The sequence below is a fragment of the Ranitomeya variabilis genome, chromosome 1, assembly GCF_051348905.1.
Source record: "Ranitomeya variabilis isolate aRanVar5 chromosome 1, aRanVar5.hap1, whole genome shotgun sequence".
Classification (NCBI taxonomy): Eukaryota; Metazoa; Chordata; class Amphibia; order Anura; family Dendrobatidae; genus Ranitomeya; species Ranitomeya variabilis.
This window is the reverse complement of record NC_135232.1, coordinates 362,143,245-362,170,925: the sequence shown is the minus strand read 5'-3', so window position 1 is coordinate 362,170,925 and position 27,681 is coordinate 362,143,245. Positions and strand designations below refer to the sequence as shown.

The 27,681-nt window shown below is 44.9% G+C and overlaps 1 protein-coding gene across 2 annotated transcripts in view; it reads right to left on the bottom strand.

Moving 5' to 3' along the window:
* Nucleotides 1–27,681, bottom strand: part of GOLM1 (golgi membrane protein 1) — a 115,080-nt gene that overhangs the window by 47,240 nt on the left and 40,159 nt on the right. For both annotated transcript variants that reach the window (XM_077248944.1, XM_077248946.1), the window contains exons 2-3: nucleotides 17,269–17,418; nucleotides 10,112–10,291 (exon numbers count right to left, since the gene is read on the bottom strand). In XM_077248944.1, coding sequence (XP_077105059.1) covers nucleotides 10,112–10,291; nucleotides 17,269–17,394 — 306 coding nt within the window. In that variant the 5' untranslated portion in view covers nucleotides 17,395–17,418. The remainder of the gene's footprint in view (nucleotides 1–10,111; nucleotides 10,292–17,268; nucleotides 17,419–27,681) is intronic.

Genomic DNA, 27,681 nt, shown 5'->3' with positions numbered 1-27,681 from the left:
GTCGTATCGCTGGTCGTGAACGTTGGTAAGTCGTTTAGTGTAAAGGTACCTTAATGTCACAAATCCCCCCCCCCCCTGGGAACATTCTATGCGTGATGTCACAAATCCCCCAGAGGGAACATTCTATGCGTGATGTCACAAATCCCCCCCCCGGTGGGAACATTCTATGCGTGATGTCACAACCCCCCCGTGGGAACATTCTATGCGTGATGTTACAAATCCTCCCCCCCGTGGGAACATTCTATGCGTGATGTAACAAATCCTCCCCCCTGTGGGAACATTCTATGCGTGATGTAACAAATCCCCCCCGGTGGGAACATTCTATGCGTGATGTCATAAACCCCCCAGGTGGAACATTTTAAGCGTGATGTCACAAATACTCCCCCCGTGGGAACATTCTATGCGTGATGTCACAAATCCCCCCCCCCCCCCGTGGGAACATTCTATGCGTGATGTAACAAATCTCCCCCCGGTCGGAACATTCTATGCGTGATGTCACAAATCCTCCCCCAGTGGGAACATTCTATGTGTGATGTAAACAAATCCCCCCTGGTGGGAAAATTCTATGCATGATACCACAAATCCCCCCGTGGGAACATTCTATGTGTGATACCACAAATCCCCCCCGTGGGAACATTCTATGCGTGATACCACAAATCCCCCCGTGGGAACATTCTAGGCGTGATGTCATAAATCTTCCCCCGTGGGAACATTCTATGCGTGATGTCACAAATCCACCCCATGGGAACATTCTATGCGTAATGTCACAACCTCCCCCACAGTGGGAACATTCTATATGGGATGTCACAAACCCCCCCGGTGCGAACATTCTATGCGTGATGTCACAATCTCCCCCCTCTTTGGAACATTCTATGCGTGATGTCACAACCTCCCCCCCGTGGGAACATTCTATGCGTGATGCCACAAATCCCCCCATGGTAACATTCTATGCGTGATGTCACAAATCCAGGGAACATTCTATGCGTGATGTCACAAATCCCCCAGTGGTAACATTCTATGCGTGGTCAAAACCCTCCCTCCCCATGGGAACATTCTATGCGTGGTCAAAACCCTCCCTCCCCGTGGGAACATTCTATGCGTGATGCCACTAATCCTCCACCATGGGAACATTCTATGCGTGATGTCACAAATTCACCACATGGGAACATTCTATGCATGATGTCAGAAATCCCCCAGTGGGAACATTCTGTGCGTGATGTCACCATTCCCCCAGTGGGAACATTCTGTGCGTGATATCACAAATCCCCCTGTGGGAACATTCTATGCGTGATGTCACAAATCCCTCCGTGGGAACATTCTGTGCGTGATGTCACAAATCCCTCCGTGGGAACATTCTGTGCGTGATGTCAAAAATCCCCCCATGGGAACATTCTATGCGTGATGTCAAACATCCCTCCGTGGGAACATTCTACGCGTGATGACACCAATCCTCCCTCATGGGAAAATTCTATGCATGATGTCACAAATCCACCCCGTGGGAATATTCTATGCACAATGTCACAACTCCCCCCCTCGTGGGAACATTCTATGCGTGATGTCACAACTCCACCTCCCTCGTGGGTACATTCTATGCGTTATGACACAAGAATAGCCTGTGGGAACTTTCTATGCATGATATCACAACCTCCCCCCGTGGGAACATTTTATGCGTGATGTCACAAATCCCCCTAGTGGGAAAATTCTATGCGTAATGTCACAAATCCCCCCAGTGGGAACATCTGTGAGTGATGTCACATATCCAACCCCCTTGAGAACATTCTATGCGTGATGTCACAACCCCCCCATGGGAACATTCTATGCGTGATGTCCCAACCCCCCCGTGGGAACATTCTATGCATGATTTCACAAATCCATCCCCCCCGTGGGAACATTCTATGCGCGTCGTCAGAAATCCCCCCCGTGGGAACATTCTATGCGTGATGTCACAAACCACTTCCATGTGGGAAAATTCTAAGTGATATCACAACTCCCCCAGTGGAAACATTCTATGCGGGATGTCACGAATATCCCTGTGGGAACATTCTATGAGTGATGCCACAACATCCCCCCCGTGGGAACATTCTATGTGGGATGTCACAAATCCCCACCGTGGGAGCATTCTATGCGTGATGTCACAAATCCCCACCCCCCATGGGAACATTCCATGTGTGATTTCACAAATACATTTCACCCCCCCCCCATGGGAACATTGTATGCGTGATGTCACAAATCCCCCCCCCCCCCATGGTAATATTCTATGCGTGATGACACCAATCCTCCCTCATGGGAACATTCTATGTGTGATGTCAAAAATCCTCCAGTGGGAACATTCTATGCGTGATGTCAAAAATCCCTCCATGAAAACATTCTACGTGTGATGACACCAATCCTTCCATGGGAACATTCTATGTGTGATGTCACAAATCCCCATCGTGGGAACATTCTATGCGTGAGGTCACAACTCCCCCCCCCGTGGGAACATTCTATGCATGATGTCACAACTCCCCCCCTGTGGGAATATTCTATGCACGATGTCACAACTCCCCCCGTGGGAATATTCTATGCACGATGTCACAACTCCCCCCCTCGTGGGGACATTCTATGTACGATGTCAACTCCCCCCCCTCGTGGGAACATTCTATGCGTGATGTCACAACTCCCCCCCCCTCGTGGGAACATTCTATGCGTGATGTCACAATCCCCCCCGTGGGAACATTATATGCGGGATGTCACAAATGCCCCCCCGTGGGAACATTCTATGCGTGATTTCACAAATCCCCCTAGTGGGAACATTCTATGCGCGACGTCAGAAATCCCCCCGTGGGAATATTCTGTGTGTGGTCACAATCCCCCCTCCCCATGGGAACATTTAATGCGCGATATCACAAATCCACCCCGTGGGAACATTCTATGCGTGGTGTCACAATCCCCCCCTTGGGTACATTCTATGTGTGATGTCACAAATCCCCCCCAGTGGGAAAATTCTATGCGTGATGTCACAAATCCCCCCAGTGGGAACATCTGTGAGTGATGTCACAAATCCAACCCCCTTGAGAACATTCTATGCGTGATTTCACAAATCCCCCCCCCCCCCCGTGGGAACATTCTATGCGTGATGTCACAATCCCCCCTTGGGTACATTCTATGCGTGATGTCACAAATCCCCCCCCCATGGGAACATTCTATGCGTGGTCACAACACCCCTCCCTGTGGGAACATTATATGCGTGATGTTACAACTCCCCCCTTGGGAACATTCTATGCGTGATGTCACAACCCCCCCCCCGTGGGAACATTCTATGCATGATGTCACAACTCCCCCCTCCCGGGAACATTCTATGCATGATGTCACAACTCGCCCCCCTCGTGGGAGCACTCTATGCTTGATATCACAACTCCCCCCCCCCCCATGGGAACATTCTATGCGTGATGTCACAATCTCCCCCCCGTGGGAACATTCTATGCATGATGTCACAACCTCCCCCCCACCCGTGGGAACAGTCTATGCATGATGTCACAACCTCACCCCAGTGGGAACATTCTACGCGTGATGTCACGACCCCCCCTCCCCGTGGGAACATTCTATGCATGATGTCACAAATCCTCCCCCGTAGGAACATTCTATCGTTATGTCACAACCCCCTCTCTCCGTGGGAACATTCTATGCGTGATGTCACAATCCCCCCTTGGGTACATTCTATGCGTGATGTCACAAATCCCCCCCCCCATGGGAACATTCTATGCGTGGTCACAACACCCCTCCCTGTGGGAACATTATATGCGTGATGTTACAACTCCCCCCTTGGGAACATTCTATGCGTGATGTCACAACCCCCCCCGTGGGAACATTCTATGCATGATGTCACAACTCCCCCCTCCCGGGAACATTCTATGCATGATGTCACAACTCGCCCCCCTCGTGGGAGCACTCTATGCTTGATATCACAACTCCCCCCCATGGGAACATTCTATGCGTGATGTCACAACCTCACCCCAGTGGGAACATTCTACGCGTGATGTCACAACCCCCCCTCCCCGTGGGAACATTCTATGCATGATGTCACAAATCCTCCCCCGTAGGAACATTCTATCGTTATGTCACAACCCCCTCTCTCCGTGGGAACATTCTATATGTGATGTCACAAATCCTCCACCGTGGGAACATTCTCTGCGTGATGTCCCAAATCCCCCCGTGGGAACATTCTATGCGTGGTCACAACCCCCCCCCTCCCAGTGGGAACATTCTATGCGTGATATCACAAATCCTACTGTGGGAACATTATATGAATGATGTCACAAATCCCACCGTAGGAACATATATGTGCAATGAAACATCCAACCATATATACACGATGTCACAAATCCCATGGTGGAAATGAGCATGGAGTGAAATATGGACGGCGCTTGGATTGGAGAACATGACCCAACTGCCAGGAACTTCTGATGCAAGCACTGCCCGTGAAAATGGATCAAGCAAAACAGGCCTTAATTAAAGAATGAAAAAGACTGGATAAAATGTAATGCCAAGAAATTAACTTCTTGATAAAAAAAAAACCCTCTGTTTTAACCTTGCTAAGATCCTATACTGTAATTCTGCATGCCTTAAACTTTACCCAGATATTTTCTTCATTCAAAAATTCTGTGTGAAAAAAGTTTTTTTTTTTTTTTTTTAAACTACGGTAATTCTCCCCTAGCCCCATAGCTCATAGAGGCAACAAACGGATGCAAAAGAAACGCCCAAAGGCCCATTTAAATGCCATGTTAATAGAACGTGCATTACATCTACCGTATATTTTAATATATTTCAGGCTTCTTGTTAATCTTATAAAAGACATTAATAAAAAAAAAACCTTTCTTGACACTCCTTGTTATTGAGGAAAGTGCTAAGAAGTATCTGAACTAAAGCAACAACTTCAGATCTAAGACATTACACCTTGTGATCACTATAAGGAGCTAGGACTTGTCACACGTCTTTGACAATAAGGTTGAGTTCACACATTGTAGCTGAGATGGGGTTTTTTTCCCCACAACAAAGGTGCATAGTTGGCTGCGAGTTTTCAAATTCTGTACTAAAACGTTTTGGTTTTATTGAAATTGTGACAAAAACCGCACCATCGCTGCAATGTGTGAACGCAGTCTAAGGCTAAGTACACACTGTTTTCAGTAGTGGTTGGATGGATCACTCTGTACCCATGATGGAACCATTCATTACAATGACTCAGTACTAATGAACTCCGTTTGTGCTCCTTTGCGAGTACATCTTTTCAGAGGGTTATAAGTCATTAGCTCACTAAAAATATGTATTCCACTACATAGGATCACAATGGCTCCATCAGGGGTTCGCTGAAATCCCGCTGTAGGGAAGCCATCAAACCACTACTGATAGCAGTGTGCACTTACCATTAGGGCTCATTCAGACATCAGTCATTTTTCTTGTAAGCAAAAATCTGTCAGATTTTCATCAATGTTTTGAATCAGAATTTCAATAGTATTTGGTTAGTGTTTCAGTTTTAAAAATCAGTGATTTTCTCTTATTTAAAAAAATAAATAAATAAAGTTGCAGCTTCTCCTTGCACAAATTCCACAAGGACGGCAATGTTATGTTGTCAGTGATTTTTCACTGAGCATTACGCTTGTATGGGTAATTGTGATCAATGACGATCAGAAACAGATATGTCTGATTTTGTTTTTTTTGCCGACAGATGGTGCGCAAAAAAACCAAAACGAAACGTGATTAGTACCATAGTACCATCTCTTCCGAGGACTTTGCCACCTACTTCAAAAATAAGATCAACCAAACAAGGCAAACCTTTACTGTTCCACCACCCCAACCACTCCATATACCACACCTCTGCCCTTCCCTAATGACCTCCCTCTCTACCATCACTGAAGGAGAGCTTACTTACCTCCTTTCCAAATCACACCTCACCACCTGTGCACTTGACCCCATTCCTTCCCACCGGCTCCCCAACCTCACTAACATGCTCATTCCAGCCCTAACCCATCTCTTCAACCTATCGCTGTCTTCTGCCTTCAAACATGCCACCATCACACCCATCCTCAAAAAAACAAACCTTGACCCAACTGCTATGCCCAGCTATCGCCCCATATCACTGCTCCCGTTTGTTTCAAAACTCCTTGAGCAGCATGTCCATGCTCAACTTTCCTCCCACTTCTCATCTCTCTCCTTGACAACATCCAGTCTGGCTTCCGCCCCAACCACTCCACTGAAACTGCCCTGACCAAAATTACTAATGACTTACTCACAGCCAAAGCCAACAGACAGTTCTCCATCCTCCTCCTTCTCAACCTGTCCTCTGCCTTTGATACAGTTGACCCCTGCATACTGCTACAGATTCTTTATTCCCTTGGCATCAAAGACCTTGCCCTGTCCTGGATTGCCTCATACCTTTCCGACAGCACATTTAGCATTTCCCACTCCCACACTACCTCCTCATCCCACCCTCTCTCTGTTGGTGTCCTTCAAGGCTCTGTCCTGGGGCCCCTACTTTTTTCCCCATCTATACCCTTGGCCTAGGACAACTCAAAGTCCTATGGCTTCCAGTACCACCTCTAGGCGGACGACACTCAGATCTACCTCTCTGGCCCAGATGTCACCTCCCTGCTGTCCAGAATCCCAAAGTTTCTATCAGCCATATCCTCCACCTCTCGCTTCCTAAAACTCAATGTAGACAAATCCAAACTCCATCTTTCCTCCACCTTGCGTATCTCCCCTACCCACTCTATCTATTATGGTAAACGGCATCACGCTCTCTCTCTCGCACCTGTAATCTGCTGCCTCGGAGTAACTCTCGACTCTGCCCTGTCCTTCAAACCGCACGTCTAAGCTCTTGCCACCTCATGTCGCCTCCAACTCAAAAATATTGTCAGAATCCATCCCTTCCTCAGCCCTCAATCTACTAAACCTTTTGTGCATGCCCTCATCATCTCCCGCCTCGACTACTGCAACACCCTCCTCTGTGGCCTGTAACTCTCTTGCACCACGCGCCAGTCTGTCCTCAACTCTGCTGCTCGCCTAATCCACCTCTCTCCTCGCTACTCCCCTTTTTCTCCTCTATGCAAATCCCTCCATTGGCTCCCAATTCCCCAACGAATCCAGTTCAAACTACTAACACTGATCTACAAAGCCATCCACAACCTGTCCCCTCCCTATATCTCTGAACTAATCTCCCAATATCTTCCCTCACGCAATCTTCGATCCTACCAAGACCTCCTACTCTCCACCACACTTATTCGTTCCTCAAAAAAACGCCTCCAAGATTTCTCCTGAATATCCCCCATCCTCTGGAATTCCATGCCTCAACACATCCGATTATCCACCACCCTCGGATCCTTCAGACGGAACCTGAAAACCCATCTCTTCAGGAAAGCCTACAGCCTGCAATAACCATTCTGCTGCCTCACCACCACCCGAGCTGCCACCTCACCACCACCAGAGCTGCTGCACCCCCAACCTTCTGTCTCTTCCCCATTATCCCGCAGAATGTAAGTCCGCAAGGACAGGGTCCTCTCCCCTCTGTACCAGTCTGTCATTGTAAATTTGTTTACTGTAAACGATATCTATAATTCTGTATGTAACCGTTTCTCATATACAGCACCATGGAACTAATGGTGCTATATAAATAAATAATAATAAGCGTTTATTATTATGGATTATGCAGTAATAAAATCTTCAGAGAAATAGAAGACTGAGAAAATATGAGGCTCCATGGTCTAATTGCAGCTGGGATATATGAAATAAATGAAAAGTGGTAAGCCTATAGAGTGAGAATGAGGCCACTGGCTAAAAGTGAATGAAACAGAAGTGTTGGGAACACGATGTTATGTCATTACTAAGAATTACAAATTCTAATCCTGCACTTAGTGCAGCCTTCCTCTCAGTCCTTCTGGCCATTAATAGAGAAGCATGTGAGCAGAAATGTCCCTCATGCTCCTCAAACTGAAAAAATAAAACAGATGGGAAAAATTGGTTTTCAGTTGGTGGAGACTGACAGGCAGGTCTGGTCACATGCTTCCCCACAAATATTAAGTACAAAGAAAGAAAAAAAGCCAGCTCACCGATATATGCAAGAAGCACGGAACTTCGTCCTGACTCGACGTGATGCAAATCCAAGTAAAAGAGAAAAATGTTCCAGCTTCTTTGATAAAATGTAAAACTTTAATCCATCATATAAAATAGTAGAGGACACACTCCTGGGACAATGCCATATCACAAGTGAAGAAAGCTACGCGTTTCGACCATACGGTCTTTGTCACAGCTCACAGCTGTGACAAAGACCGTATGGTCGAAACGCGTAGCTTTCTTCACTTGTGATATGGCATTGTCCCAGGAGTGTGTCCTCTACTATTTTATATGATGGATTAAAGTTTTACATTTTATCAAAGAAGCTGGAACATTTTTCTCTTTTACTTGGATTCCCCACAAATAGCCAGTTTGTGGACAGGAAGTGCAGTTTGCAAGAAAGGCTGTACTTTCAAGTGCAGACAGAGGACCTGTATTGCCACAAAATTATGTCCTCAATATAAGAGGCAAACCCCTTTAAAGGTTGTTTTTATCCTAAGTGGCCTATTCATTAAGTCTGGAGTTTCATGTCTGGTAACTTAAATGAATTTAACGTATCTTCAGTGGTGGAAGCCTGTGTTGAGCCTTGCTAGAAATTAAGCATTTGTGGTGTAAAAAAATGCCAGCACATTTGTGGAATTTGATGGGCAGGAATAGCCTTGACCCCTCTCGCGTTGGCTCCTCTGAAGCACCATCCATTTTGAAGGAGCTGCTTTAAACCAGCATGAAAACATGTTAACGCTGGTCTTGATCCAGAGATGTGTTCTTCTTCCAGAACCAGGAGCATCTGACTCTAGCACATCTCTTCATAAATCAGAAGTGTCAGATGAGGAAGGGACACCTCTGTGTGTCTCGCCATAAATCCTACTCCAGTCCCTACTGGACGAGCGGAGGGCACCACGCCCCAGTCCTACCCACTTTGTTGCAGTTGAATGAAATTGGAGGGAGAACACCAAAAGTTGCTACATTTTAGCACAACCTTGAGGTGCACCAAAATGATATGATTTTTCAAAGCTTTTTAAGCCAAAATACTGGCATCAAAGTTTTGAAAAATTCGGCTCCAACAGTTGCAAAATTTTCTACGTGTTTTACACTCAGAAGTGCTGTCCACTAATCATTTTTTATACTACCTGGACCACTGTATGTTGACTGATGATATGCTGCCGATAAGGATTTTTAAGCATACATTAAAACCACCTCTCCTGACAAACAAGCGCTTTGTTTATTCATCAGGTGATTGTCAGCATGTTTAGACAGGTGGCCAATCGGGAACAATTGTTTCTACAAACAATCGTTTGGCAACTATTGGCTTAACTAAATAGGCTATTAGACCAAGCATATTATTGTGGATGCTCCAAAACAGTCAGTTAGTGTCTAAAGTATTTATAAAAAAAAAATAAATAAATAAATAAGTGGAATTGTGGAAAAATAGATAGAAGTTTGGCTGACAGATTCAATACTCCTCAATTGATCATTGGGAATCCTAGCATCCAAGCTATAAAAAGAGGTTGTTTTTGAAGAATAGAAAAAGAACTATTGCAATATGTTGCCAACGTCTTTAAAAACTACAACATCTAGTATTTTGTATGACCTCAACGATTTTTATGTGCGATGCATTGATTTTTGTATCAACTAATTTGAATAAAATTGAAGATTGAGCACTGAAAGTTATATAAATTTCATGTTATGGGTTAAAAATGCTCTATGAAACTCAGGTCTTGTCAAAATTATGTAAATTGTTACGGTGTTCAACGACATAAATATCTTACTTTTCAAAGGGGATGTACTTAGGAATGCTGTGCACTGAAAATACACTCAATGTGAAGTTTCACCAAACTTGGGCTTTAAAAATTAAACTACATATTGAATTTCCTAATGTACTTTTTGAATTTTCAGGCTCTTGTAAAGTATGAGTAATATGTAAGCATCAGTAAAGCAAATGCTGTAATACAAGTCATCTGAGTTCACATAATGGGAGTGTAGATGTGGAAGTGCGAATGAGTATAGATAACATAAGAGACCTTCCCACCTTCTCAGTTTTACATAACAGCTGCACATTCTGCAACTGAGAGCTGTGCAACGACTGGATAGTGTCAATCTGCTTTTTCTGTTTTGCCAACATGTCTTCATATTCATTCTTTTTCATTTCAACGGCTCCCCTTTCCGCTGCTGCCCGTCTAATCCTGCCCTCCAGCTCCATCACTCGGCTCTGAGATAAAGAAATAGAAGATTAAAGCGTTGATCCAAAATCCAAAATGACAATGAGGTCTCATAATAATGTACATATCACCCTTTAGCGCAATTTACCTTCCACTTGGCATTGAAACTGTCCTACCGTAGTTCCAGTGCTCCTGGTCAATCATAAGCAGTGCAGTACTTGCTCCTTCATCTGGCAAAACTTAGGGTATATTTAAGTTTTGCCTGATGAAGGAGCAAGTACTGCTCCGAAATGCATAGCAATCCTTATATATTTTTTCTAAACACTCTTTTTCAGTGATTACTTTGTATCTTCGTTCATGCTGCACTCACACACACAAATTATACACCATTTGAAAGGTAAACTTGCCCCCTTCAGCAAGAAAATTACCAAACAAACCACACATCCACGATGTGATCACAAAATACAGTTTAAACATTAATTTTCATAAACCTGCAGTAAGGAAAAATGACCTGCAGGTGGCACCACACTACTCCAAAGCACACTACCACAAAGCTGCTTACAAACATCACAAACAAATCCTAACATTTGCCTTGGGGGCTTTCCAGCTTGCCGAACTCCTTGCCCAGCAGATTTCAGGCACAGTGGAGGATTGCACACTTCACTACAGGCGAGTCACATATGCAAACACATTTGTAAACATGCCCTGCCTATTCAATTGCACACTTGCTCAGTTTATACTCCACCAACACGCACAAATGATACACCATTGCCAAGGTCAAATTTCCTGCAGGTTGCATTTGCCTTGGGGTCTTTCCAGCTTGCCAAAGTGCTTGCCCAGCCAATTTCAGGCAAATTCGAGGATTGCACACTCCACTGCAGATGAGTCACATATGCAAACACATTTGTAAACATGCACTGCTTTTTTGGTGATTACTTCGCTCCACACACAAATAATACACCATTTGAAAGGTAAACTTGCCCCCTTCAGCAAGAAAAGACACAAACAAACCTCACTTTACGATTTGATCAATAGAGTTTAAACATTCATTTTCAGAAACCTGCAGGTGGCACCACAATCTCAAGAAATTTTTTAGCCTCTACTTATCAAACTAATTTATTGTTTATTGTATTACCAATCTACATATATATACCTCTCTGTGCTCATCATCTCATTAAATAAAGGGAATCTGTCACCCCCAAAATCGCGGGTGAGGTAAGCCCACCGGCATCAGGGGCTTATCTACAGCATTTTGTAATGCTGTAGATAAGTCCCCGATGTATCCTAAAAGATTAGAAAAAGAGGTTAGATTATACTCACCCAGGGACGGTCCCGCTGCTGGTCCGGGTCCGGCGCCTCCCATCTTCATCAGATGACGTCCTCTTCTGGTCTTCACGCTGCAGCTCCTGCGCAGGCGTACTTTGTCTGCCCTGTTGAGGGCAGAGCAAAGTACTGCAGTGCGCAGGCGCCGGGAAAGGTCTTTTTCTAATCTTTTAGGATACATCGGGGGCTTATCTACAGAATTACAGAATGTCACAGGTCAATCAAGGACCGCTATAGCAGCAACACTGAAATTGCAGCGGATTTCAAAGGCACGTTATGGGTATTTTATTATGCTTTGCCATATTTCAGAAAGTCCCCTTAATAAAAACATAACTACTAATTACTCCAAGTGTGGCTGCAAGAAATATTCCTGACTGATAAATCAGCACCAGTAATAGAAATGCAGTATATTTTATAGCAAACAGAAAATGAAAGATTGTAGGACTATAACCCAATGATGTAAGTGAACGATCAAAACTATAGTGCAGAATGTGAATGCTTAGAAGCCATAGTGGAGGCTAACAAAGTGTCTTCGGCGCGCTCAAAACATATGTTCGAGTCCCCGAGGATGCATGTCTTGGGGCTGTTCAACAGCCTCAACACATGCAGGGATGGTGTGAGTAAATGGGGTATGTATATATTGTGAGGGGTTGACCGGCTTCGCTGCTCCTCGAGGGGGACAGGGGTGGTTAAAGTCTCTCAGTGGTTTATTGCCTCATAAACCAAAATAACAAAATGGTAACAGAGACAGCCTGCCCAGCTCTAATGAAAATAAACTGTTCATATACCGTCCTGCCCAGGTCCTCTGGGATAACGCACACGGCAGCTCTCGCAGGAGCTAGCAATCTGGAGGCTTGCTTTCCTCCACACACATAGCCAGAGAAGAAAAAACTGTCTCTACATTTATCTCCCCTCCAGACACACCCTGGAGGTGGAGATATGGTGGGTAGGCGTCCCGCCCATCTCTGACCTACCCACCATGAAAGCCAGGCCCATATAGCGACTGGATTGCTCTCAGCACATATCATGCTGGAGAAAACACTAATAGGTTTCACAACACACAGGAAAGCAATCTTTATGCCACATATCTCCCCTTATGTACAACACCAGTGACTCTGTCACAATAATCCGCATGGCCTCCTCATCCCCATCCTGGTCCGCATGGCCTCCTCATCCCCATCCTGGTCTGCATGGCCTCCTCATCCCCATCCTGGTCCGCATGGCCTCCTCATCCCCATCCAGGAATGAATGGCTCTTCATCCCTATCTTTGTATGCATGGCTCCTCATCCCTATCCTTGTATGCATGGCCCCCATCAGAAAAACAAATACAAAATAAATAAACCATCCTCACTTAACGTCCCTGTGCTCCCTCGCAGCATCTTCTTCTGGTGTCAGCAGCTGCAGGGCGGTCACGCGTGCCTGCTAGCTAAGGGAATGAATATTCACAGCACTACCGTGCACGCTATTAATGATCAATGAATTTTCAGTGAATATTAATTTCTCTTTAGCAGCCGGCTCTTGCCTCCTGTGATCCACTGCTCCCACTCCCCCTCCGTCTTCTGGGACCCTCACTCGAGCATAAGCCAAGTGGGCTTTTTTAGCACAAAAAAAAAATGTGCTGAAATACTGGGTGTCACGCCGGTCCTGCCGTGTCCTCTCATACTTACCTGTCCTCGGCGTCTCAGCGCAGCTCCTCCTCTGCAGCGTCTCCCCCTCAGCGTCCGCTCCTGGCTCCTGCTCCTCGTCGAGTGCGCGCGCACGCCAGGTTCAGCTCTGGCGCGCGCACTTCTGACCTTCTCCTGCACTTCCTGTTCTGGCCTCTCTACTATCCTGGAGGACCTTCACCCGGAGGTAATGCGCAGCGTCCAAGTTCAAATACCGGCCCCTTCCTTTTCCCTGTGCCTATGATCATTTGTGTTCAGGTGTTCTAGGCTGCCTATGTCTCTGTGCATTTCCTTGCCCTCTGACTCTAGGTTTTCTCCTCTTTTCTCCGCAGCACTCCATCAGTCTCTGTGCCTCTGCCGCAATCCTGCCAGTCTCCGTGTTACCACAGTATCCTGCCAGTCTCTGTTTCACCGCAATATCCCGCCAGTCTCTGTGCCTCTGCCGCAATCCTGACAGTCTGTCTAATCGCAGTATTCCGCCTGTCTCTGTGTCTCTGCCGTTATCCTGCCAGTCTCCGTCTCACCTCTGTATCCCGCCTGCCTCTGTGTCTTTCCCGCTACTCTGCCAGTCTCGGAGTCTCCGCAGCTCCTCGCCAGTTCCCGCGTCTCTGCTGCAATCCTACCAGTCTCGGTGTCTCCGTTCACCCTGCTGGTTCTTGTTTCTCCACCGTATTCCTTTTCCGTCCTGGTCCTCCAGCTTCCGTGGCGATAGTCCCTCACGGGCCTGCCCCTAACTCTCCCTGTATAGGGGGCGGTCCATCTGGTTAGCTCATCCGTGGGGGATTCGTTGCCTACGGTCTAGAGGGTCCACTTTTGCTGCCACGTCCCTCATCACACTGGGCTTATACTTGAGTATATATGGTATATACATACATACACAATATCTATCAATATATCTATCCACACACACAAAAATATATAGTTTCACATTTTTTCTTGGTTCTATTTTATACTAAATATATTGTAACTTTTTAGATTATTTTGTGATTTATTTCCTCATCATTAGACAACCTCAAGAGACTGAAAACTATGCACTTTTGCATAGAGATGCATTTTTTTTCCTATTCATTTGAATGGGTGAAAAATGCTCCAAAACAGCTGGAAGAATTATTGACATGTAGCAAATTTGAAACTGCTTCAAATCTTCAAGGAAAAAAAACAATATGTTCATGAGATTTCAGAAATCTATCACTTTGTTGGTGCAGTAAAACACTGTTTTTTAGCGGCAAAAACAAAATATGTGAACAAGCTCTTCGACAGCATTGCCTAATGTGCATCATACACTGTGTGAAGAATTATTAGGCAAGTTGTATTTTAGAGGATTATTTTTATTATTGATCAACAACTATGTTCTCAATCAACACAAAAGACTCAAATATCAAAGCTTAATATTTTTGGAAGTTGGAGTGGGTTTTTTTTTTTTAGATTTGGCTATCTTAGGATGATATCTGTTTGTGCAGGTAACTATTACTGTGCAGAATTATTAGGCAACTTAATATAAACCAAATATATTCCCATCTCACTTGTTTATTTTCACCAGGTAAACCAATATCACTGCACAAAATTTAGAAATAAACATTTCTAACATGCAAAAACAAAACCCCCCAAAATTAGTGACCAATATAGCCACCTTTCTTAATGATGACACTCAGCAGCCTTCCATCCATAGATTGTCAGTTGCTTGATCTGTTTACGATCAATATTGCGTGCAGCAGCCACCACAGCCTCCCAGACACTGTTCCGAGAGGTGTACTGTTTTTCCTCCCTGTAGATCTTACATTTTATGAGGGACCACAGGTTGTCTATGGGGTTCAGATCAGGTGAACAAGGGGGCCATGTCATTATTTTTTCTTCTTTGAGACCTTTACTGGCCAGCCACGCTGTGGAGTAGTTGGGGGCATGTGATGGAGCATTGTCCTGCATGAAAATCATGTTTTTCTTAAACGATGCCGACATCTTCCTGTACCACTGCTTGAAAAAGTTGTCTTCCAGAAACTGGCAGTAGGCCTGGGAGTTGAGCTTCACTCCATCCTCAACCCGAAAAGGTCCCACACGTTCATCTTTGATGTTACGAGCCCATACCAATACCCCACCTCCACCTTGCTGGCGTCTGTGTCGGAGTGGAGCTCTCTGCCCTTTACTGATCCAGCCTCTGACCCATCCATCTGGCCCATCAAGAGTCACTCATTTCATCAGTCCATAAAACCTTTGAAAAGTCAGTCTTAAGATATTTCTTGGCCCAATCTTGACGTTTTATCTTATGTTTCTTGTTCAAAGGTGGTCGTTTTTCACCCTTCCTTACCTTGGCCATGTCCCTGAGTATCGCACAACTTGTGCTTTTTGTTACTCCAGTAACATTGCAGCTCTGAAATATTGCAAAACTGGTGGCAAATGGCATCTTCACGCTTGATTTTCCTCAATTCATGGGCAGTTATTTTGTGTCTTTTTTGCCCAACACGCTTCTTGCAACCCTGTTGGCTATTTGCCATTAAAAGCTTGATTGTTAGGTAATCACGCTTCAAAAGTTTGTCAATTTCAAGACTGCTGCATCCCTGTGCAAGACATCTCACAATTTTGGACTTTTCAGAGCCTGTCAAATCTCTCTTGTGACCCATTTTGCCAAAGGAAAGGAAGTTGTCTAATAATTAAGCACACCTTATATAGGGTTTTGCTGTCATTAGACAACACCCCTCCTCATTACAGAGATGCAAATCACCTGATTTACTTAATTGGTAGTTGGCTCTCAAGCCTGAACAGCTTGGAGAAGGACAACATGTATAAAAAGTATCATGTGATCAAAATACAACTTGCCTAATAATTCTGCACACAGTGTAGTATTTCACTTAGGCTACTTTCACACTAGCGTTGTGTGACGTACGTCGCAATGCGTCATTTTGGAGAAAAAACGCATCCTGCAAAGTTGTCCGCAGGATGCGTTTTCTCTCCATAGACTTGCATTAGCGACGCATTGCGACGGATTGCCACACGTTGCATCCGTCGTGCGACGGATGCGTCGTCTTTTGGCGGACCGTCGGCACAAAAAAAAGTTCCATGTAATGTTTTTTTGGGCATCGCGTCCGCCATTTTCGACCGTGCATGCGCGGCCGAAATTCCGCCCCCTCCTCCCCAGACTGCAGAATGGGCAGCGGATGCCTTGTAAAACTGCATCCGCTGCCCACGTCTTGCAGCGTCCGTCAGTACGTCGGGCCCGTACCGACGGATCAGTGTGAAAGTAGCTTACTGTACTTGATCGCGTCACCACCACATGACCGCGGACGTCACATGACAGATAACGTCACACAGGTCCTGGAAGTACCTCATCGTGCACACAGGTACCGCCGGATCTGATGTATTAAGCACCTGTCACCAGCCGGAACAGGGCTCCTATCATCCACATTTCTTCAAACTGGCTATAACCTGCTTACCTACTTCAGGAATCAACAACTGAGGCACCAGAGTACTCTCATGCAAGCATGGACCTCCCTGCAATATTACAGGAAAAGCACCTCTTGAACAATATTGTGTGCCTTATGTATTCATAGGATCCATCCTGCTTAACCTTGGCTTTGCAACTGCGGGTCACTAACCCTTCCTACATTTAGAGGTTCTTAGATCTACCCTCTCCTGCACATTCAACCGTAGTACAAGTAAACAACTTTTTTAGTATTTAAAAAAGTTGACTAAAACATTCCAAATTCATTATTAAATGATTACACTTACTTTCATGACACTAGAAAAAAAATCTTGCATTTCATGGCTTTGTATGTTAGCAAGCAGAGTGTTCTACAGTACAAAGATTTATATCCCTTCACATGTACAATATTCTTTGAAGTCCACTCTAGCGAATATAGCTACTGAGCCAGAACTGTTCCATGGTACCAAGCAGCGGATGCCACCTCATCTGTTGGCAGCACAGCTGAACAGGATATGTGGTTATTTGCAGAAAATATGCGTTTGTAATTTGTAGATGAAATAACTGACTATAATTTGCACAGTACAAGATTAAAAAAATACATAAAAGAGAAAAAAGGAATCCCACCTGTAATTCCACACATCGAGTGCTGGTAATCCAGTAGTTTATTCCCAGGACAAACACACATGCTAGAAGCACGGCAAGAAGAAGTGGTGGAGACTTCATTGCTCTACGGCCACTCCCCAATCCCATAATATGGAGTACACTTTATCAAACCTGCAGTGAAATGAAAAGCAGTGTATGAAACACATACAGGGAAATGAAACAAAGATCACAAAGTCCTGTCAGAACGTAGCTACAGGGGCAGATATTATTCACATGGTGATGACAACTACGGTACTTTCCACAAAGTCACCTTATGTTTCCAGGATCCTACTCAGAAGAAAGCTGGCCTTTCTTCCTTCTTTCCTTAAAGTTAAAAACTCAACATTTTGTAACTTTACAGGACAGTCAAGTAACAAAATCAACCATGGTAATCTGTAATCAGAAATATGAAGCACCACAGTATATATATATATCCATCCTCGGACGGGCATTCATAGGAGTCATGACTTCAGCATACTTACCAGTCAGTCATATGTAGGTAAAGGATAAATCGGACCTCTCTGTTATTAAGCAATACCTGTGGTTGACATCTTGAGATAACCCACTGGGTTTACTTTCATGAAGGAGTTTCTTGACTGTAGACAATACATCACTTCCTTGAAAGTGCGAGCGACTTAAGGCCCTGTCTCATATAGCGAGATCGCTAGCGAGATCGCTGCTGAGTCACAAGTTTTGTGACGCAACAGCGACCTCAGTAGCGATCTCGCTATGTGTGACACGTACCAGCGACCAGGCCCCTGCTGCGAGATCGCTGGTCGTGTCGGAATGGCCTGGACCTTTTTTTGGTCGTTGAGGTCCCGCTGACATCGCTGAATCGGTGTGTGTGACACCGATCCAGCGATGTCTTCACTGGTAACCAGGGTAAACATCGGGTTACTAAGCGCAGGGCCGCGCTTAGTAACCCAATGTTTACCCTGGTTACCAGCGTAAATGTAAAAAAAAAAAAACAGTACATACTCACCATCTGATGTCCGTCAGGTCCCTTGCCGTCTGCTTCCTGCTCTGACTGAGTGCCGCCGTACAGTGAGAGCAGAGCGCAGCGGTGAATTCCTGCTCTGACTGAGTGCCGCCGTACAGTGAGAGCACAGCACAGCAGTGACGTCACCGCTGCGCTCTGCTCTCACTGTACGGCGGCACTCAGTCAGAGCAGGAAGCAGACGGCAAGGGACCTGACGGACATCAGATGGTGAGTATGCACTGTTTGTTTTTTTTGGTAACCAGGGTAAACATCGGGTTACTAAGCGCGGCCCTGCGCTTAGTAACCCGATGTTTACCCTGGTTACCCGGGTGCTGCAGGGGGACTTCGGCATCGTTGAAGACAGTTTCAACGATGCATAAGTCGTTCCCCTAATCGTTGGTCGCTGGAGAGAGCGGTCTGTGTGACAGCTCCCCAGCGACCACACAACGACTTACCAACGATCACGGCCAGGTCATATCGCTGGTCGTGATCGTTGGTAAATCGCTATGTGAGACGGTGCCTTTAGGTAAGATTCTGTGATTGGATTTTTCTTTACTAATGAAATATTCTGCAAACAGCCATAGTAGCGTTTTGTTTGCTTTTCCAGGACACTTGGTGATGCTGAGCTTAAAGGTACCTTCACACGAAGCGACGCTGCAGCGATAGCGACAACGATGCTGATCGCTGCAGCGTCGCTGTTTGGTCGCTGGAGAGCTGTCACACAGACCGCTCTCCAGCGACCAACGATGCCGAGGTCCCCGGGTAACCAGGGTAAACATCGGGTTGCTAAGCGCAGGGCCGCGCTTAGTAACCCGATGTTTACCCTGGTTACCAGCGTAAAAGTAAAAATAACAAACAGTACATGCTCACCTGCGCGTCCCCCGGCGTCCGCTTCCTGTACTGTGTGAGCGCCGGCCCTAACAGCAGAGCGGTGATGTCACCGCTGTGCTTTTACTTTCACTTTAGGGCCGGCGCTCAGTCAGAGCAGGAAGCGGATGGCAGGGGACGCGCAGGTGAGTATGTACTGTTTGTTATTTTTACTTTTACGCTGGTAACCAGGGTAAACATCGGGTTACTAAGCGCGGCCCTGCGCTTAGTAACCCGATATTTACCCTGGTTACCAGCGTAAAACATCGCTGGTATCGTTGCTTTTGGTGTCAAACCTGACGATACACGCCGGTCGGACGACCAAATAAAGTTCTGAACTTTATTCAACGACCAGCGATATCACAGCAGGATCCAGATCGCTGCTGCGTGTCAAACAACGATATCGCTATCCAGGACGCTGCAACGTCACGGATCGTTGTCGTTCTCGTTGTAAAGTCGTTTCGTGTGAAGGTACCTTAACTGTGCATCCATTCTTTTCCCTTTAAAGGAGTATTGCCATCTCAGCCATTCATGGCTGCAATGGGAATAACTTTCTATATGTGACAACCAGAGTTGGCCGCGATTATGGAAACACTGCACGGTTTCTGCAATTCCCCTGTAATTGAATGGGAGTTGGGGAACTGAGTAGCACAGCCTGCTGAGCTGTTCCCATACTTCCGGCCACCTCTGGCTATCACACAGACAGGTCTTTTATCAACCATGAATGGCTAGGATGGGAATAACCCTTTAAAAAATATATGCTAGACTGTTGAAGTGACTTCTACTAACATTTTTTCTACGTTTTTTCTTCAGTGTAATTATAGCTCATATTACTAGCTTGAACACTTCTATAGATCACATATTGATAATTACCATTTATAATGCAAATTCAACTTAGGCTAGGTTCACATCACGTTAGTGCCATCCGTTTAGCGGATCCGTGCCTACGCTGATGCACAAAATCTCTATTTCTACGAGTGCACTAACCCATGGTAGCATTACATTGGCATGCGTTAACAATGGAGGTCTATGCACAGCGAACACGTCCTTTTGCTGTGCGGTAGACCTAACGTACCCGAAAACGTCGTACACAACGTTCAAGGGTGCATCACAAAGTAGCGCATCATGGCTAACACATGCAGATTTTGACATGCGTTACGATTATGGATGGCAATGGGTGCGTTAAATGATCCGTTACATAGTGTTAGTGCCGCTTAGTCACGGATAGCCCTAACGCAATGTGAACCTAGACCCCTTATCTCCTCAATGGGGTTGTCTACTCCATTCACTATCCGAGCTCGTAGCAGATGATTGGTGGGTGTGCTAGATATTGGACCTCCATTGATCCGATATTGATGACCTATTCTAAAGGCCAGCATATGCACTAGACTAAAATCAGGCAAACCTGACAAAAATTGTAGAGATCAACTGACAGTCTACTGTGTATGGGAAAATCCCGACTTTCCCTGACAAACGATTTTCTTTTTCACAAGAAGTCCAGCCTGCTAAATTTCAGTGGCCAATCCTTTTGATCACCTCTGAGGACCTGAATACTCTGGTGTACGCAAGCGATAGCTATTGACACACAGTCTGTGAAAAAAAACAGACATGTGAATAGCCCCATAAACTGTAATAGGTATGTGCTCTATCCATAAAAAATACATATAGAACACATGTGAGAAACGGATGTCTGAATGAGGCTTTACACTGATGTACAATGCAGGAATTTTCATAATTTTGCCTGTTTAAACACTTCTGGAGCCAAATACACAGTAAGCCAAACCTCAGACTCCTCAATTTCTCTGACTTCCGATGATAGATAGATAGATAGATAGATAGATAGATAGATAGATAGATAGATAGATAGATAGATAGATAGATAGATAGATAGATAGAGCGAGCAGCACAGATTCATCTCAACTAAAAGCCGAGATCATGAATAGGACATTTCATAACTTTCACAAATTCTTATGAAAAAAAAATTACAGTCCTTACTGCATTGAACTACTGTACCCAATTTATTACATATTTTAGGAGTCTGAGTCGGTCCATTTTATACCAACTCAGACTCCAACATAATGGATACGGACTCCGGACTCCACAGCCCTGATGGTAACATGGAAAATATTTAGCTTAACTACTTTTTGTTATGCACTCAAAATATATAAGTGTGATGTATACAAGTAACTGACAGAGTTATAGAGCTAAGAGATTAGGCTGGATTTATACTAGGCTTCAACCACCAGAGATCAGCCACATGTTTGCTAATCAGCGGTCTTTAAATAGCCTACAACCACACTTCCAATGTGCATAGAGCAATTGGTAATAGACAGTTCATGTATGGCAGTACATCATTATGTGTACCGCTGAATATTAAGCAAATTTAAACATTATTTCAACACACGAAAGAGGATTATGCCAATTTGCTGTGGGTAATTAGCAGCCATTTTACACTGGCAGATTATTGTGAAATGAGCGTTCATAGAAAATTAGTTCACAACAAATCGGCGAGTGTGAATTAACTCATTCTCAAAGAACAATCAATTTGATATGAGTTGCTTACTACAGACCTATATCTGGTCATAATGTAGATGTGAGGCTTTTGGCTTAACCCCTTCCCGACCTGTGACGCCACGTAGGCGTCATGAAAGTCTGTGCCAATCCGACCTGTGACGCCTATGTGGCGTCATGGAGGGATCACGTCCCTGCAGATTGGGTGAAAGGGTTAACTCCAATTTCACCAGATCTGCAGGGACAGGGGGAGTGGTACTTTAGCCCAGGGGGGGGGGGGGGGGGGGCTTTGCCCCCACGTGGCTATGATCGCTCTGATTGTCTGACGGAAGTGCAACAGCCAATCAGAGCAATTTGTAATATTTCACCTATGAAATTTGGTGAAATATTACAATCCATCCATGGACTGGCCGATGCTGCAATATCATCGGCCATGGCTGGAGACAGCGATCTGACCCCCCCCCCCACCGACTGACAGCGGCGATCTGCCGCCACTGTCAGTCTTTCCTCCCCTCCGTTCGGTGCTCCGCTGCCCTCCGCCGCTTTCCTCTCTCCTCCGGTGCCCCCCCGCTGTCCGATCCCACCCCCCGTACTGCTGGAGTCCCAGGAGTTCCGTCCGGCATCTTCGATGGGCGCCATCTTCCAAAATGGCGGGCGCATGTGCAGTGCACCCGCCGAATCTGCCAGCCGGCAGATTCGTTACAGATAGGTTATATCACAGTGATCAAAACAAAAAAAATAGTAAATAAAGCCCCCCCCTTATCACCCCCATTGGTAGGGAAAATAATGAAATACATCAAATATATTTATTTTTTTCCACTAGGGTTAGGGTTACAACTACGGTTAGGGTTAGAACTAGGGTTAGGACTAGGGTTGCAATTAGGCTATGTGCACATGGTGCGGATTTGGCAGCGTTGTATTTTCCGCAACATGTCAATTCTTTGTGCGGATTCCGCAACGTTTTACACCTGTTCCTCAATAGGAAAACACTGGAAATCCGCAGTAAATCCACAAGTAAAACGCAGTGCGTTTTACCTGCAGATTTTTCAAAAACGGTGCAGAAAAATCTGCACAGGAATCCGTAACGTGAGCACATAGCCTTAGGGTTAGGGCTGGAACTAGAGTTAGGGCTGGAACTAGAGTTAGGGCTGGAACTAGAGTTAGGGCTGGAACTAGAGTTAGGGCTGGAACTAGAGTTAGGGCTGGAACTAGAGTTAGGGCTGGAACTAGAGTTAGGGCTGGAACTAGAGTTAGGGCTGGAACTAGAGTTAGGGCTGGAACTAGAGTTAGGGCTGGAACTAGAGTTAGGGCTGGAACTAGAGTTAGGGCTGGAACTAGAGTTAGGGCTGGAACTAGAGTTAGGGCTGGAACTAGAGTTAGGGCTGGAACTAGAGTTAGGGCTGGAACTAGAGTTAGGGCTGGAACTAGAGTTAGGGCTGGAACTAGAGTTAGGGCTGGAACTAGAGTTAGGGCTGGAACTAGAGTTAGGGCTGGAACTAGAGTTAGGGCTGGAACTAGAGTTAGGGCTGGAACTAGAGTTAGGGCTGGAACTAGAGTTAGGGCTGGAACTAGAGTTAGGGCTGGAACTAGAGTTAGGGCTGGAACTAGAGTTAGGGCTGGAATTAGGGTTAAGATTAGGGTTAGGGGTGTGTTGAGGTTAGTGTTAGGCTTGTGGTTAGGGTTATGGTTAGGGTTGAGATTAGGGTTGGCTGTGTGTTGGGGTTAGGGTTGGGATTAGAGTTGGGATTAGAGTTAGGGGTGTGTTGGGGTTAGGGTTGTGATTAGGGGTGTGTTGGGGTTAAGGTTGTGATTACAGTTATAGTTAGAGTTGGGATTAGAGTTAGGGGTGTGTTGGGGTTAGTGTGAGTTAGAATTGAGGGTTTTCCACTGTTTAGGCACATCAGGGGGTCTCCAATCACGACATGGCGCCACCATTGATTGCAGACAATCTTGCATTCAAAAAGTCAAATTATGCTCCCTCCCTTCCGAGTCCCGACGTGTGCCCAAACAATGGTTTACCCCCCCATATGGGGTATCAGCGTACTCAGGAAAAATTGTACAACAATTTTGGGGGTCTAATTTCTCCTGTTACCCTTGGAAAAATAGAAAATGGGGGCTAAAAAATTATTTTTGTGGGGAAAAAAAAGATTTTTTATTTTCACGGCTCTGCGTTATAAAATTCTGCGAAGCACTTGGGGGTTCAAAGTGCTCACCACACATCTAAACAAGTTCCTTGGGGGTCTAGTTTCCAAAATGGGGTCACTTGTGGCGGGTTTCTACTGTTTAGGCACATCAGGGGCTCTGCAAACGTAACATGACACCCGCAGACCATTCCATCAAAGTATGCATTTCAAAAAGTCACTACTTCCCTTCCGAGCTCTGCCATGCACCCAAATAGTGGTTTACCCCCACATATGGGGTATGAGCATACTCAGGACAAACTGGACAACAACTTTTGGGTACCAATTTCTCCTGTTACCCTTGTGAAAATAAAAAACTGTGGGCTAAAAAAATAATTTTTGAGGAAAGAAAAATGATTTTTTATTTTCATAGCTCTGCGTTATAAACTTCTGTGAAGTACTTGGGGGTTCAAAGTGCTCATCACACATCTAGATGAGTTCCTTGGAGGGTCTAGCTTCCAAAATGGGGTCACTTGTGAGGGAGCTCCAATGTTTAGGCACACAGGGGCTCTCCAAACACGACATGGTGTCCGCTAACAACTGGAGCTAATTTTTCATTCAAAAAGTCAAATGGCGCTCCTTCCCTTCCGAGCCATGCCGTGTGCCCAAACAGTGGTTTACCCCCACATATGAGGTATTGGTGTACTCAGGAGAAATTGCCCAACAATTTTTAGGATCGATTTTATCCTGTTACCCATGTGGAAACAAAAAAATTGAGGCTAAAAGAATTTTTTTGTGAAAAAGAAAGTACTTTTTCATTTTTACGGATCAATTTGTGAAGCACCTGGGGGGTTGAAAGTGCTCACTATGCATCTAGATAAGTTCCTTGGGGGGTCTAGTTTCCAAAATGGGGTCACTTGTGGGGGAGCTCCAATCTTTAGGCACAGAGGGGCTCTCCAAACGCGACATGGTGTCTGCTAAAGATTGGAGCCAATTTTTCATTCAAAAAGAAAAATGGCGCTCCTTTCCTTCCGAGCCCTGTCATGCGCCCAAACAGTGATTCCCCCCCACATATGGGGTATCGGCATACTCAGGACAAATTGTACAACAACTTTCGGGGACCAGTTTATCCTTTTACCCTTGCTAAAAGTTCATTTTTGTGACTAAAAAGTTACCATATTTTTCAGACTATAAGACGCACCGGACTATAAAGGCGCACCCAGGTTTTAGAGGTGGAAAATAGGGAAAAAAAATATTTGAAGCAAAAAAATGTGGTAAAATATTTAATAACATAAATAACATACTATTATATGTGGTGTTATTACATATAATAGTATGTTATTATGTTGGAAGCTGCGGGACCAGTGTGGTGTCTGTGAAGTACTATATGAAGATGCTGGAGGGTGAGGTTAAGAATGGGGGCACAGGGCTGATATTGAAAGCACCACTACAGCACTGCAAAATAGCACTGGAGTGCTGCTTTAAAATCCCATGGGAGAACTATAACTCCCAGCATGCCCTGCAGATCCTATGACATGCTGGGAGTTATAGTTCACCACAGGAGTGGCAGAGTGCCTTATTGTGTATAAAGACTAACCTCTTAATTGTGGCAGCCTGCCAGCCACTGTGGTGAGGTAAAAGCATCCCATGACTGCACACAGAGCCCTCCCTCTTGTTGCCTCTCCACAGCACAGGTTTTGAGGAAGCCTGCAGATTCTAGTGGGGAGTCTGAAGGACCTGTGATGATGTCAAGAAGAGGGAGGGCTCTGAGCTGCCATGTGATGCTCCAGCCCGCCCACTCCTGACATCACACAGGTCCTGTTTGTGCACAGCACTCGGCATCCAGGCATGGCAGGCAGGTATACAGCGATCTCCTCTCCGCTCTGGCCCCTGCTGCTGCCTCCTCCCCAGGACACACAAATCTCCCTAGCTGCTGCAGGAATCAGCGCTGAGGAAGCCATGTGTGTCACTGCTTAAGTGCAGTATTCATTTGCTGCTCCTGGCTCACTGCTCAGCTGATCGGTGGGCGGGGAGCCGCTAATGAATATTCACTGCACTTAATCATCGGGACCACCTGGTTTACCCAGCGCTGATTCCGGGCAACTAGGACATCCTGAAGTGGGATAACAGTGCGATCCCACTCTCTGCTGCCCCCCTCCCCACATGCTACATCCGTACCATAAGACGCACCCACACTTTCCTCCCAAATTTGGAGGAAAAAAAGTGCGTCTTATGGTCGGAAAAATACGGTAAATGTTCATTTTTTTCCTTCCATGTTGCTTCTGCTGCTGTGAAGCACCTGAAGGGTTAATAAACTTCTTGAATGTGGTTTTGAGCACCTTGAGGGGTGCAGTTTTTAGAATGGTGTCACTTTTGGGTATTTTCAGCCATATAGACCCCTCAAAATGACTTCAAATGTGAGGTGGTCCCTAAAAAAAATGGTTTTGTAAATTTAGTTGTAAAAATGATAAGTCGCTGGTCTAATTTTAACCCTTATAACTTCCTAGCAAAAAAAACTTTTGTTTCCAAAATTATGCTGATGTAAAGTAGACATGTGGGAAATGTTATTTATTAACTATTTTGTGTCACATAACTCTCTGGTGTAACAGAATAAAAATAAAAATTTAGAAAATTGCAAAATTTTCAAAATTTTTGCCAAATTTCCGTTTTTTTTCACAAATGAACGCAAAAACTATCGACCTAAATTTATCACTAACATGAAGCTTAATATGCCACGAAAAAACAGAATCGCTAGGATACGTTGAAGCGTTCTTGAGTTATTACCTCATAAAGGGACACTGGTCAGAATTGCAAAAAATGGCCAGGTCATTAAGGTCAAAATAGGCTGGGTCATGAAGGGGTTAATAAACAATTTTTTTTCTACTATTACCCATGCTGGATGCGGTCTACCTTTTCACATTTGTTGTAAATCGTCTCATGTGTTCGGGAAAGCTAATACTTTTGGTTTTTAGATTAGTCAGTAAGAAGTCTTTGGGATTACTTGTATGCCACAAACTAAAAAAGGAAACTTAAGCATGGCTGAAACTTAAGCATGGCTAGGAGACATTGCTATCATTTTAAAGGGTAATTATTCTTGTTTGCCTCATTAAAAGATAAAAACACATTAACAGCAATATCAAGGAAAAGGCTTTTCTGATGTTTGTTCATGCTAGCAGAAATGTGCTACACTAAACTTAAACAGTAGAATGTTAAAAAGGTTCTCTGGGAAACAAAGCAAATAAAAAAAATTAAAAAAAAACCTAGCATCACTCACTAATTAGAATTAGTTGACGAGGGCCAACAGCCCGAAACACCGTGTCTGCGAATTGAGATACTGATTTGGCTTTTATCCTAAGTCATATTGCACGACTCGTTAAAGGGTTGATTGTGACTTGTAGGATCGCTACTTCCAACAGGTGGCGCTATAGAGTTTAAGTCCTCTTTTTCTCAGAAGAGGTAATTTGCATAATTAGAATTATATCAACATCAACCGTTAAGTCGGTTTTCATAAGTCACCATGAGAGCACCTGAGATTGTCCATTTGTCATAACAGGGACTGGAAATAGAATGTTTTTCTAAATAGATCAGACATACCAGAGAATCACAATTAAGATACTGATGAATAGAAGTAACAAGGGAGGGAATATGAATGTGTTGTCATGGTTGTCTTAAGAAAAACTGAATTATCGGTAGGTATAATTCTACCTTTGAAATGAAGAAAAGATAACACGGCACCAGCGCTTGCAGTGCTTTCCTTTAGTAAAACGGCCAGATCTGAAAATTACAGCAGGCTTATTGATAGGTGTATAGCGCTCAGCTATAAACAACCACATGGCACTGAGAGCAGAAGAATAAATCCTGGACCCGTAGAAGCATTAGAAAAACGCAAAATGGTTGTTGTCCACATCTTCATCCCTG